Genomic DNA, 14,667 nt, shown 5'->3' on the forward strand with positions numbered 1-14,667 from the left:
GTTGACAGACATGCTACTGGGCTAGATGGACCTTTGGTCGTACCCAGTACGGCCATTCTAAGCTCAGGGCTCAGGGTTGGGGGTCTCAGTGGACCACCTTGATTTTCATGCACACCTGCTCCTGGGTGGCCAGGCTGGCAGCTATCCTTCCCTAGACGGCCACTTTCCTGTGCCTAGTGCGGAGGTCGTGGATGAGGTCCACGATGTCCGCACTAGACCAGGTGGGCGCCCGCCTCTTGCGGACCCAGGCAGGCTCCCGGGAGCCGCCAGCCTGGTCCCGGGAAGAGGCGGAGGGCTGGGTGGCAGCGGGTGGCTGGCTCGAGCCGTGCCAGGTGCAGGGTCTGCTGGCTGGGTGGTGGCAGACTTGCACCTGGCACGGGCACTGTAGCCAGCCCGTGACTCTTTAAGGGCTCCGGGGCCGGGAGGGAGGCAGACGAGTTTCCCTGGTGGTGCCCAGAGTGGCCACCAGGGCAAGCTGGGGAGGGCTAGCCTCCCACTAGTTCAAATTAAGTGGCTACACAGCCCTTAATTCGAACTAGCTAATTCGAACTAGGCGTTAGTCCTCGTACAATGAGGTTTACCTAGTTTGAATTAAGCGCTCCGCTAGTTCGAATTAAGTTTGAACTAGCGGTTTGTATGTGTAGCGCCTATCAAAGTTAATTTGAACTAACATCTGTTAGTTCGAATTAACTTTGTAGTGTAGACATACCCCCAGGCTCTAATTTCATCCAGTGGCCTCTCAAGACTCTAGGCACCTAGAATCCAGGCACTGCTACGGTGGCTTAAATTAATCTGTGTTCCACTGTGTCCCCTGGTCTGTACTCTCTGAGAGGTACAGCACAGAATCTGTTTCTCTGTGTTATATGCAATGGTGAGTGGGTGGGTTTGGCTGTTATTGTTCCATTAAATCAAAATTAGGGATAGACCCCTGGTGTGTTTAATAGTTGCCATTATTGCACCATTGTCTTTTTTTTATTTGAATTATATGCTCATAAAAGTAAAGTATATTAGGTTAAGAAGGTAGCTGGAACTAGGAAAGATTTCACTTCTAGCGGTGCAGCATGTGCAAGTCTGTCTTGGCCTGAAATAATTTCTGATATTTCAGTCCCAGGTACCCAACAGTAGCCTGTCTGTCAGCTATGCCAAATGACATGTGATGTGTTTCTATGTCTACTGAAATTAGGTGAAACAATCAAAAACATTTTCCTTTGTGACCTAAGAACGGATTGAATCCATCTTGTGGAAAGTTATGTGCTCAAGCTGCAAAGATGTTTTGGATCCAAATTTTCACAAAGTTCTGGGGTTGCTCAGATGCCAGGATTTTTTTTAACCTATGTATCCAGAAATGAAAAATAAGGAGTTGTTTACATTATACATTCACTGTTTACATTACATTATTACAACTAATGACTTCTAAAGGACAATAACATGTTTTGCATTAATTGGTACTCATACACTAAAGTGTGCTTAAACCTAGAACTGTTTCAAAGAGCACTACATTAAAGCACACCAGCAGAGCTGTGACACACTTGTAGCTGCTGCTATGACTCCTGTCACCAGTGTTAGTATAATTCACCAAAGCAAGCACAGCAACTGTTTTGAAGGCCAGCCTGGGAAAATCAAGCTGTTTATGGACAAGTTCTTCCTGCTGTCTCATGAAAACAGACCAAAACTTTTTTGCTTAGTAAAATGACAGTTTACAATTAGTTGTTCATGTAAAAGGCATCTGCCACTAAGGGTAAAAAATGAGTAGACTTTGCAGAATCCTATATTTATTATCATTTTGACTGAAAATACCAATATTTTCCTATTTATCAATTTAAATTTTCACAGCTGTGGGAGATTAAGGGAGCATATCATCTAATAATATTTATTGGTAGAAGATCTTGAAATTCAAAAAGTTAAAACTCTATAACAGCAATCCCTTTCATTAATATCCTATGTTCATATACATAACGTAAATAACCTTACCTCAAACTAAGTGCTCAATCAGCATTTTTATTGCTTTGCTTATCTGTACATTTTTATTATTCCTTATTTTTTTTATCTTTGATACGTATTGACCAACAACTGTAGGTGGTGATTCTTCTTCCCAACACTCACAGGCATAACATACCTGCTGTTTACCAGCCAGAAAATGAATATACAGTATTTAACTTTTGCCTTAATAGTAAACTGAGCAGCAAATTTTGCCTATGATATCACCTCATTCAGTGATTTACTTAAGATGTTTTGAGAGGACATTAATACACATAACTATTTCAGTGTTCTTCATTTCTTCTCTCTTATGCCTCCTATTAGTGATATTGAGAGCCAACAAAACAATACATGTACATTTAAGCCACAATATATCTCTAATTTTCACCAGCACATAAATGTTAATAGGTAGCTGCTACCTTGGGAGATAAATTAAACAGAGAAAACATTAATTACCCATCTGCCTAGTAAATACTGTTTCTGTTTTGTCAGATTTCTGGATGAGGTTTACACTAGAAAAATTAAGAATCTTACATCAGTGTACCAACAAGCTGTTATTTGTTTAGAGTTTCATAGTGAAATGAACAATAAGAATGTAGTTAGTATGCAAACCATATCTGCCCTACTTTAATGGAAACAGAGTAACTAAGCAGTTGGTCTTTGCTAATTTGAGAGAATCCTTAAATCATACATCAAAAAATCTGAATTGTTAACTCCAAAAGTTATTTTGGTGTAGTTGTGGAAGGTTGTCCAGCTGCAGTGTAGGCCTACTTATACACCCCATGCACTGATGCCAAACCCATCTGCTTTTTGTTCTCTCTAGCCAGCACCTCTTTTCAATACAATAGTAGTTATTTGCTTTTGGGATGAGGTCACTGTAGTCCTGTATTCTGTCTAGGAAGGAAGTCTAAAGCAGGACCTTTGTGTGAGGCAGTGTGTGAAGTGGGTAGATTAAACTCAGCCAGTGGGTAGATTAAACTCATGTTTTTTACTAATCATGTTCTTAGACTGACCACCAGGGGTCACAGTAAGGTTTTAGTGCTTAGATTATGGCTGCAATATACAGTGAACAGCACTGAAATTAATATATATATAGCATTTTTCATCTTGAACTTTTTATAAACATTAAGTAACCCAAGACAATATCCATGTGAAATAGGTATTATCATCCCCTATCTGATGAAAAAGCTAAGGCAGAGACATTAAGGGACAACGTTTTTAAGCATTCACTAATCTGAGGCATCTCAGTGTTTAGGTACTGCATTAAATTTGAGACATCAGGGTCTGGACTTTTGAAGGTTGTGGGGAGTTGTTGGTTTTTGTTTTGTTTTGTTAGAGACATGGTGCACCTACAGCTTCCACTGATTTCCTCTGGAGTTATGGCTGCTTCATATCTCTGAACATCATTTCTAATATAAGGTAATAGTTCTAACACCTCCAATTTAGGCATCCAAAATAAGTGGAAGCTTTTGAAAATTTGGTCCAAGTTCAAAACCACAAAGTTTTGAACTTTGACCAGAGACAGGACTATTACACAGAAGTTGATGGCTTCCAGCTCTGTGCTCACAGTAATATGTGCTTTCAGAATATGATCTGAAGAAGTGGGTCTGCCCCACGAAAGCTCATCACCTAATAAACCATCTTGTTAGTCTTTAAAGTGCCACGTGACTGCTTTTTTTTGTTTTACTAATAAACCAGGCGCTTAGCCTGAGAATAGATAGTACATAATGAAAATATTGTACTTGCTATCAGCAAGTACATAGAAATTATAGATTTCTATCTAATTACATTAACAAATGTATATAGTACAATTTAAAAGTATAGTATTGTGCAGTTTAACTTTGTTCCTCTAATAAAGTAGCAGTTGCTTTCTTTCCCTCTTGCTACCACCATATCACAGGCAAATAGAATCATCATAATCCCGCCAACCTTTATTAGGCATACTTGGGTTTTGGGTTTTTTTTACTTTGCATAGGTCTTACTGGAAAATATGTCACAGATTGTCCTGGATTTATAGGAAGAGATCTATTAGCTATGAGAAGTTAAGTAACTTACCACAGAAACTTCAAAATCCTAAAATTGCTAAAAATACATGCCCCACATTTTTTCAGTGTTCTTAAGCAGAAAAAAACCCTCTTAAAGTACAGGTAAGAGAATCCCCTTGAAATATGTTCTTAGACTGTGAAGACTCTATTGCCTTAAATCCATCAGAAAGTCTTTTCATTGAAGCAGAAGTTAGAATATATGATCTTGAGTACCATATAATTCCTATCATCCAAATGGATCCAAAGTGCTGCACAAATGATTTATGTAAGAATTACAGTTAACCATCTCTAAAATTCAGCTACTTTTGGAGTTAAATATCGTCAACACTGCTCAATAGTTTAAGACAGGAAGTAAAGAATATTTTCTCCAGTTGAAACTGCATGGAGAATTTAGGTAAGCAAGTATAATTTCTCTTGCAAAAATGGCTATGGGGTTTACAATGGCTTTATCTGATCATGAGTTCTATTTTATGCCTGCACTGAAAGACATCATCTCAGGCAGATCAGAACCCTTAATACTAGTCTCAGAGGGGTAGCTATTTAGTCTGAAACTTTAAAAAAGCAATGAATAGTCCTGTAGCACCTTAGAAACTAACAAATATACTGTATATATCATCATGAGCTTTTATGGGCAAAACCTATTTCCTCATCTGAGCTTTTGCCCACAAAAGCTCATGATACGTATATATATTAGTCTCTAAGGGTATGTCTATACTACCACCCTAGTTCGAACTAGGGTGGTTAATGTAGGCAACCGAAGTTGCAAATGAAGCCCGGGATTTGAATTTCCCGGGCTTCATTTGCATCTTGCCGGGCGCCGAGGTGTACCGGTAGTTCAGAATAGGAAGCCTAATCTGAACTACCTAGTCCGTGCCGCGTGCACGGAGTCCGAACTAGCGGACATTTAAAAATGGCGGCGCCCGGCAAGATGCAAATGAAGGGTCGTAGTGCGAAGTAGGGTGGTAGTGTAGACATACCACTAGGGTGGTAGTGTAGACATACCCTAAGGAGCTACAGGACTACTCGTTGTTTCCTCAAACCCTTTTGAACTGAGCCAGGTATTCAGTATTCAAGGTGTTCATCAACTTTATTCTGATCTCCTGAATTTTAAGTGATGATGGACTGATTGTCTGCATAGTTTGAAAGCCAATGAACCTCCATTTCTCAAATCAGCCTCCCTCCTTCTTTCCCCCAACAATTCTGGAGACATCTACGTAAGAAAGCATGTGATTCTGATGAGTGTTAGAGGATTAGAAAGCTGGCTGAGGCTTGTTCTTTGGAGATTCCAGTTTGTTAAACCCAAACCACTAAAAATCATACAGGGGGTTGAAAGTCTGAAAGGTCTCTTAAGAAACTGGAAAAAAAACCAAGCATAAAAAACAAGATTGTTCTTTAAAATAATTTATTGTGTTATATCTATCTTTGAAATTTTAGTTAACAAAATGCAAGGAATATAATTTTAATTTTAAACTTCATTACTGTTTGTTGTTATAAAGTGATCCCCAGTTTTTGAACATAGATTTTAAATGGATTTGATTTGTATTTTTGGCATATACTATAGTCGTGTGGATCACAAGGCTTCTCAGTGCTTATCCCTTGAGGTTAACTTGAAACAGACATTCCCAGCAGTGCATGGTCTTTTTTAGTCCACATTGCAGTCCATCGTATCTCTCTTCACCATGCCAACCCTACCTGAAGACGAGGGACAATCACCAGATGAACAGCGCACCAGTTCTCCTCCAGTCAAAGTAAGCAATCTTAAAAATCTATTCTATTGATATTATGCTGCAAAAATCTAAGGCTGAACCCTATCACTTTGTATACTTCTGAAGTTTGTAAAATTGTATATGGCTTTTATACATTATTATAAAGGAAAGTCATGACTCAACAGTCTATCGCATGCTTTGAGTATGTCAATTAATATGTTGACTAGGGTGGATATAGTATATTTAAACTTTTGGAAAGCCTTTTGACATGGTGCCTCACCAAAGGCTCTTGATCAAAATAGGTGGCCATGGGATGAAAGGAAAAATCTTCTCATGGATCAGTAACTGGGGCTCTGTCTACACTACAGAGTTTTTCTGAGATACATCCAGTATCCTGGAAAAACTCTGCCGTGTCCAGGCAGTGTGTCTGCTCTTCCGAAATTTTTTTGAAGAGCAGACATACTCTTCAGAAAGCCCTGCACACCTTGTTTCACAAGGAAGACGAGCTCTTCCGAAAGAAAAGATTTTTCCGAAATTTGGCTCAATGTAGATGGACCAAATTTCAGAAAAGCCTCTTCTGAAAAAAGAATGGGGAAAAAGGTACACAAACTGCAGAGTGCAATTTGCTTATCTTTTTCCAGAAAAGAAGTGCAGTGTAGATATAGCTTGGTTAAAAGATGGGAAACAAAGAGTAGGAAAAATGGTCCGTTTTCACAAGAGAGATAGTCTGGTACTTGTGCTGTTCAACTTATTCATAAATGATCTGGACGAGGAAATGAACAGTGAGGTGGCAAAATATGGAGATGATATTAAATGACTCAAGGTAGTTAAGTTCAAAGCTGACTGTGAAGAGTTAAGAAGGGATTTCACTAACCAGAATGACTGTACAATAATATCACAGATGAAATTCAGTGTTGATAAATGCAAAATAATTCACCTTAAAAAATTATCCCAATAATACATGCAAAATGATGATGTCTAAATTGGCTGTTATCACCCAGAAAGAGATCTTGGTGTCATCATGCATACGTTTTCTGAAAACTCTAATTCAGTGTGCAGTGGCAGTCAAAAATGGAGTGGAGAAACTAGATAGGGAAGTGTTATTCACTTCTTCACATAACACAAAACCAGGGATCACCCATTGAAATTAATAGGCTGTAAGCTTTAAACCAGTATAAGGAAGTACTTCTTCACATAACACTCACTTAATCTGTGGAATTCATTGCCAGGCAATGTTGTGAAGGCAAAGTATAACTCGGTTCTAAAAAAGTATTAGAAGATAGATCCATCAGTGGTGGTTAGCCAACATAGTCAGGGATGCAACTTCATGTTCTGAGTATCCCTCAACCTTTTGTCTGCCAGAAACTGGGACTAGATAACTGAGGATGGATCACTAGATAGATTGCCCTCTTCTGTTCATTCCCTCTCATGTATATAACACCAACCGCTCACACAGAATCAGGCTAGCTGAGCCATTGGTCTGACCCTGTTGATCAGTATTGGTGTGCTTTGGGTTCTTCCATTGCATTATATGGTTTATGTATAAGAGATGAGAGCTCTACTTTTTCAAGTATAGTACCTTCAGTTTATTTTGGAAAGTTATATTACTTACGTGTTATAACATTTTGTGCTTTTTGTTCCAAAGCTGCCCAAAAAGTCACATTCTTCCTGAGACCGGGAATGAAAAAGAATTACAAAAACATACATATACTATTTTGTTTTATTGTAACAAGGAATTGGAATAATTTCATAGCATTTTCAGAACTAAATATGCAATAACTTAACTGTGGAGGAAAGAACTGAGTCTTTTTGGAGCTTTAAGCTAAAACCAGAAGCACCGATGCCTCAGAGCTTGTTTCTGAAGATATATCTTGTTGATATATGAGGGAAAATATGGACATCTATTCGGTCTATATTATCTATCAGCACTTCACTCATCACAGTGGTATCTGAGCATGTAGTACAGATGGGTGATCTACATGGAAGTCTAAATGCAATTTTGTAATCTTAGATAAATAAACTAACCAATAATTTGCAGTTTCACATTCAAATATTTTATATCTTCTTTTCAAGATTTATTTATTTATCAATCAGTTGTTTTTCATAAAAAGCCTATGCTTTCCTGAGATAAGTATGATTGTCTAACTAGCTGAACAAAACAACATCCTTGCATATAACAAAAAGAATCATAGCCTAGCCAGGTTATCCTGTTTTATGTAACCTGGTAAAAATACAAAGAGGATTTATAATCTGGCATGATTTCAGTTAAAATTTATCACTGTCACTGGAGCTAGGACATTGTATTCTACACTCTGGATAAAAACATCCGCTGCTTTTCTTTTAACATCATTGGAAAATATTGTCAGCGGTGAACCCTGTATTGATTTGTCATGCATTCTGTATAAATTGCACATTTTGCTAAGGTTTAATTTCCTGGTTTAAGATAAACACCCCAGTTGGATGCAAGTTTAGCAAATGTTAGTTGGGAACATATAGTGGATCAAACAGATTGCTTTTGTCTGTTGTGAAAATTGTATCCAAGTGTAGTAGATATTCGCTGTGAGCTTGATAGATGCGGCATACTAGAAGAGGACTAATTTGAAAAACAAGATCATCCTAACCTAAATTTTTTTGCTAAACTGGTTAAATACAACAGCATAGCCTCCTCTTTTAATTCCAAATTTAAAATAAAGTACTGTAAGTGATAGATTATGAATCTTTGTTTACCAGACAAAATACTTGCTTTTCAGAGGAATGTCACTTCAAGGGGTAAGAGAAGAGAGGAAGGATTTTAATCAACAAGCTATTTTTGATCCTATCTAAATATTTAGAACAACGATTATAACTGGCAAATGTCTGGGCTAGGAGTTGTACCAGTATGTGCTTTCACCACCCAACAGCTGTACTGCAGCCTGAGACCTGCGGAATAAGCCAATAACTAGCAGGAAATATTCCCACCAATTTCAATAGAAGCAGGGATTTAAGTAAGAAGGAACACAACTCCCCCTCTTTTCAGATTGGTGATATAAGCACTTGCCAAGAAGGGGAATCTAAAGTGAAAGAAGCAGAAGAAGCTAGTGATCAACTGAGGAATTTCTGGGGCTCTGATCAATGCTTCCTCTATTTTTTTTCCATCCATGTGTGGAATAAGAACATAAGAATGGCCATACTAGGTCAGACCAAAGATCCACCTAGCCCACTATCCTGTCTGTCATCAGTGGCCAATACCAGATGCCCCAGAGGGAGGGAACACAACAGGTAATCCTCACGTGATCCCTCTCCTGTCATCCATTTTGAGACAGAGGCTAGGGACACCATTCCTACCCATAGATGGACTTAACCTCTATCTAGCTCTTTTTTTAACACATTTTGTTATGTAGACTGATGTGCATGTGGATGTTCACCATCAATAGTGACACATGCTGCCAACCGTAGGCAGCTGTAGCCACTCTGCTAATCAGCTGGGTAGCATTTTAATCTGTCCTGGGCGGCCACCCAAATATACAACTTATAGGGAACACTGGCTCTGATCCTTTCCTGCCAGAACAGCAATAGTACCGGCTATGAGAAGAGATGTCCCAACTTGTAATTTTCTACCCTACTCTTTTTGGATAGTAATATATGTTCTCTAGCAAGCCCTCATTCTCTTACAGAAAGAAGCTCATCCCTATCAGCTTCTTTTATTCAGAACCCCTTTCTAGGACATTTTTAAAAGATATTTAAATTGCATTGAGTTTTCCAAAATTTAAGAAAAGCCCCAGGTCTCTGTTTTTCAGCAATACAGAGTCTCCAACTTGGCTAAGTGAAATCAACATATTGATTAAGATTTTCAAAAGCACTCAACGTTGGCCTAAGTCTGCTCCCATTGACTTCAGTGCGAGAAGAGTTAAACTAATTCTGAAGGTTTTTGAAAATCCTGCTCAGTGTTTTTAGGTAAAAGGATGGTCAAATACTAGGATTGTGCCCCTATCTTCTTCCTCCTTCCCCCTCCTCCCCCGCCACAGAGTGTGTACTGTAACTGGAAGCTGTTGGCTTCTAATCAAGGTTTGAAATCTAGAAGCCTCTGATGATTGGCTGAGCCTTAGCAGGGGGAGGGACTATCAGTCAGGCCAAGGCTTTATAAAGGAGTGAGTCAGTGACCAGGTGATTGCAAACAGTGAGTTTTGAGAGGGAGTTCTCCAGGTGAAGGAGAAGCAAATACAGGACCCTTGAGGGAAGTAGCTATGTGAAGTGTGTGTTGTATTTGTGGCTTTCTTGCTGTGTGCTGAGCTTGTGTCTGTTTGTGAGTGTGGTGGGTTTTTTTTTTTCCTCTTTCCCCTCTCTACTCCCACGAAATGTGTTCTGTGACTGGCAGCTGGAAGCTGTTGGCTTTTAATCAAGATTTGAAATCTAGAAGTCTCTGCTGATTGGCTGAGCCTTAGCAGGGAGAGAGATTATCAGGCAGTCCAAGGCTTTATAAAGGAGTGAGTCAGCAACCAGGTGATTGCAAACAGGGAGTTTTGAGAGGGAGTTTGGAAGGGGAGTGAGAAGGGGATGAGGTATACTTGCCATTATTTTAAATCTTTTATCTAGGAAAGCAGGTATGGATAGTGATAGGTCTGCTGTTGTTACCTGCATGGCTTGTGCCATGTTTGTCTTCCTCCCGGAAGAAAGAAGGGATTTCATCTGCACTAAGTGCAAGCGGATTGCCATTTTGGAAGAAAAAATTAGAGGACTAGAGGTCCAAGTATCGACCCTACGCTCAATCAAAGAGGATGAAGACTTACTTGATAGAAGGCAGCGTTTAATCCTGCAGACATGGCAGGCAGAAGAGCCAGAGAGGTCAATACAGGACAAGGAAGAGAACTGGCAGCATGTAACTTCTAGAAGAAAAAAAAGGCCAACTCAGGAATCCCCCATTTCTAGAAGGATCAAAGAATTTGAAGCACAAGTGGTGTTCTCCTCCATCCTCTCTGTTGAAGGGAAAGGTCTGGGTAGAGATTGTCAAATTGAGGAAGCAAATGGATGGTTGCACAGGTGGTTTTGGAGAGAGAGCTTTGGTTTCTTCGACCATGGGACTGTGTTCCGGGCACAAGGATTGTTAGGAAGAGATGGGATCCACCTAACGAGGAGAGTAAGGTGCATCTTCGCAGGCAGGCTTGCAAACCTAGTGAGGAGGGCTTTAAATTAGGTTAGTGACCAAAGCTCTGAGGTGAGTGGGAAAGTCGGATACCAGGAAGAAATGCAAAGAGGAACAAGCAACAAAAGAGGACCACTGATTCAAATGGATAGAAAACAATTGGCTATCTAAGGTGTTTGTACACAAATGCAAGAAGCCTGGGTAACAAACAGGAAGAATTAGAGGCCTTGGCCCAGTCCAAGACCTATGATTTGATTGCGATAACAGAGACTTCGTGGGATGACTTGCATGACTGGAGCGCTGTGATGGAAGGGTATAAACTGTTCAGGAAGAACAGGCGGGGGAGAAAAGGAGGAGGAGTTGCACTGTATGTAAGAGAGCATTATGATTGCTCAGAACTCCAGTATATATAGAGAGAAAGGTGTGTTGAGAGTCTGTGGGTTAAGTTTTAGAGGTCTAACAACAGCAGTGATGTTGTGGTTCGTGTCTGTTACAGGGCGCCGGATCAGGTGGGTGAGGTAGATGAGGCTTTCTTCAGACAACTGAGAGAAGCTTCAAGATCTCAGGCCCTGATTCTCATGGGGGACTTTAATCACCCTGATATCAGTTGGGAGACCAATACAGCAGTACACAGAAAATCCAGAACGTTTTTGGAGTATGTTGGGGACAACTTCTTGGTACAAGTGCTGAAGGATTCGACCAGGGGCCATGCGCAGCTTGATCTGCTGCTCATAAACAGGGAGGAACTAATAGGGGAAGTAGAGGTGGGTGCCAGCCTGGGAAGCAGTGATCATGAGATGGAAGATTTCAGAATCCTGACCAAAAGAAGAAAAGAGAGTAGTAAAATACACACCTTGGAGTTCAGAAAAGCAAACTTTGACTCCCTCAGAGACCTCATAGCAGAATCCCGTGGAATGCTAACATGAAAGGAAAAGGAGTTCAGGAGAGCTGGCAGTATTTTAAAGAAGACCTGGGGATTACAGTGGATGAGAAGCTGGATATGAGTCAACAGTGTGCCCTTTTAGCCAGGAAGGCTAATGGCATATTAAGTTGCAGTAAGAGGAGCATTGCCAGCAGATCCAGAGATGTCATTATTCCCCTTTATTCGGCTCTGGTGAGGCCACATTTGGAGTATTGTGTCCAGTTCTGGGCCCCCAACTACAGGAAGGATGTGGACTCATTGGAGAGGGTCCAGCGGAGGGCGACCAAAATGATTAGGGGACTGGAGCACATGACCTATGAGGAGAGGCTGAGGGATTTGGGTTTGTTTAATCTGCAGAAGAGAAGAGTGAGGGGGGATTTGATAGCAGCCTTCAGTTTCCTGAAGGGAGATTCCAAAGAGGCTGGAGAAAGTCTGTTCACAGTAGTGATGGATGGCAGAACAAGGAGCAATAGTCTCAGATTACAGTGGAGGAGGTCTAGGTTGGATATTAGGAAAAACTATTTCACTAGTTTTGTTGGTGAAGAATTGGAATGGGTTGCCTAGGGAGGTGGTGGAATTTCCATCCCTAGAGGTTTTTAAGTCTCAGCTTGACAAATCCCTGGCTGGGTTGATTTAGTTGGAATTGGTGCTTCGTTGGGCAGGGAGCTGGACTTGATGACCTCCTTTGGCCTTTTCCAGCTCTATAATTCTATGATTCTACCTTACTCCACACGCTGCCCATATGCACGTACACCGTTGCTTCGTTGGCTAACCGTCTCCTTGTGGGCATGTATACCCTACAGAAATATTTTTTCTGTTTTCTTCTCCCTGCTGTCTTCGTCCTGCTGCATCTTGTCTCAGCAGTGTGAAGCAACTCTACATCATAGACAACATAGAGATTGGTTATAATAGACACCAAAATTCATGAGCGAGAGCATCCCCTGACTATTCCAATGCATGCTAATCCCTGACATTGAATAGGAATGTTGCAGGATCGGTCTTGTGTGTGTCCTATTCCATAGAACATTAAAGAGATTTTTTTTAAAAGACCATTTCTTCATCACCATTTATTCAGAACACAGAACATAATTGCTTAGGATAAAATCTTAAACCTTTTTCTGACTCTGAGGTCGTGTCCCTTCATAAATTCACTGCCCTAGAATGAACTGGGGTTAGAACCTGGAAGTCTCAAGTCTTCTGTATTATTTTCTTCCATTCCCCACATTAGCCTCCTTTTCTTTGATTATTATCTTATTTTACTGGCTCTCCTGCATTCTGAAGACATATTATCTCATTACATTTTTAAAGTTTCTTTTAAACCATTTTTATTTCATCATCTAAATCTTGATATTCCTCCATTGACTGTTTCTTATCCCATATTGTATTATATATTGATTTTTTTTAAAAAAATGGCTGGAGATTATCTGCTTTATTTTGAAAGAGAAAAAAAAACCCTCATTTTAATTCTGTCTTCCTTTGCCATCAAGAGAGCTACAGCTGTCAATCTCAATATCCTACTGCTTTCTCCTATGCTCCCATTCAGCAAATCATTTAAGTATATGTTTAAACATAAGCTTAAGATCCTTTGAAATCAAAGTTGAATTAAGCCTTAGATGCCCTTGTGGTATTGGGGTTCAAATAGAAAAAGGAAAAAGAACATTTTCATGGTCAGAACATTCTTCAGCAACAATAACAATGGCCATTGCTTTGAAGTTATGTTTTTACATTTCCAAAGCATAGTGGGATATTGTTGAACGTTGTACCTTGACTGCAGCAAAATTTACCAAAGCTTGTAGAATAGAGATAAAACAAAGTGGGATAATTCTTGTGTTGTTAGTTACTTAAAACAAGAATCAATTTAACAAAAATAAGAATTACTTCATGGGTTTGTTTTAAGGATAATCTGACCGATTAAAGTAAATATTTGTCATCTAGATATTTTCCTCTAATTCTCACATACCCAGAACTCCCACTGACATTAATGACTGAGGGTATGTCTAAACTGCATCCCTCTGTTGGCAGAGGGATGCAGATTAAGCAGGTCATCATTGCAAATGAGGAAGGGGTTTAAATATCCCGCGCCTAAATTGCATAAAAATGGCCACCGCGTTTTGCCAACTCAGCACTTTGTCGGCAAAAAGCGGCAGTCTAGAGGGAGATCTGCCAAGAAAGAAAGCCTTTTTCGACTTCAAATCCCGGGCTTCATTTGCAAGTGCGGTATGCCTACATTACCCTGCTAGTTCGAACTAGCGGGGTAGTGTAGACATACCCTGAGAGAGAGGATATGTGGGGCACTTCATAAAGAGCATGGTGAATTAGAGAACCTGTAAAGGTGCAGTACAGTTTCTTAGTTTGAGGCTGGCTAGAAAGTTTATTTTGGTAAGTTTGATTTGGACTTTTAGTGCTGTATTTATTTCATATCATACATTGTGTGGAGTTACTTGGTTTTATTTTTATTTAATTTTAAATAGTGGGTGAATTTTCTGGATTAAAAGGAGAATTCATACCATGCACCTCAGATTATTGACAGCACATAAATCCTTTGTGGTGCAGTTTTGTTTGCGATGCCCTTTTATGTGTACTGTTAGACTACTTTAGGATACTGAGTATTATTGTGTAATGGCTGAATTGTAGCCATTTCTTATGCAGGTGCATAAGGGAGAGGGCATCAGGAATGTCCCGCTTTAACCGTTCAAAAAGTTCATAGACACGTATAAGAGACAAGGGGAGGCAATGCCTTCCCTGGGTCTTCATGCTTAGCCTCTGCCCTCTTCCTATCCTTGTTCTGACCATTCCTGCTGTACACTCCCAAAGCAGACTATTGCAGCCTGGTGAATCTTTTTCCAGAGCGGTCTAGTAACTGAAAAATGAAAATGCTTCCAGCTTGCCAGACCTATT

General features: G+C 40.0%; 1 protein-coding gene across 10 annotated transcripts in view; it reads left to right on the plus strand.

Annotated features, from left to right (window-relative positions):
- Positions 1-14,667, plus strand: part of IRAG1 (inositol 1,4,5-triphosphate receptor associated 1) — a 190,152-nt gene that overhangs the window by 82,505 nt on the left and 92,980 nt on the right. For 7 of the 10 annotated variants that reach the window (XM_075927919.1, XM_075927925.1, XM_075927924.1 and 4 more), the window contains one exon: positions 5,584-5,770. The exons of 2 other annotated variants lie outside the window; for them this stretch is intronic. In XM_075927919.1, the coding sequence (XP_075784034.1) occupies positions 5,702-5,770 (69 nt within the window). In that variant the 5' untranslated portion in view covers positions 5,584-5,701. The remainder of the gene's footprint in view (positions 1-5,583; positions 5,771-14,667) is intronic. One more of the 10 variants, XM_075927921.1, reaches the window with a different exon arrangement.

This window comes from Pelodiscus sinensis, chromosome 4 (genome assembly GCF_049634645.1).
Source record: "Pelodiscus sinensis isolate JC-2024 chromosome 4, ASM4963464v1, whole genome shotgun sequence".
Classification (NCBI taxonomy): Eukaryota; Metazoa; Chordata; order Testudines; family Trionychidae; genus Pelodiscus; species Pelodiscus sinensis.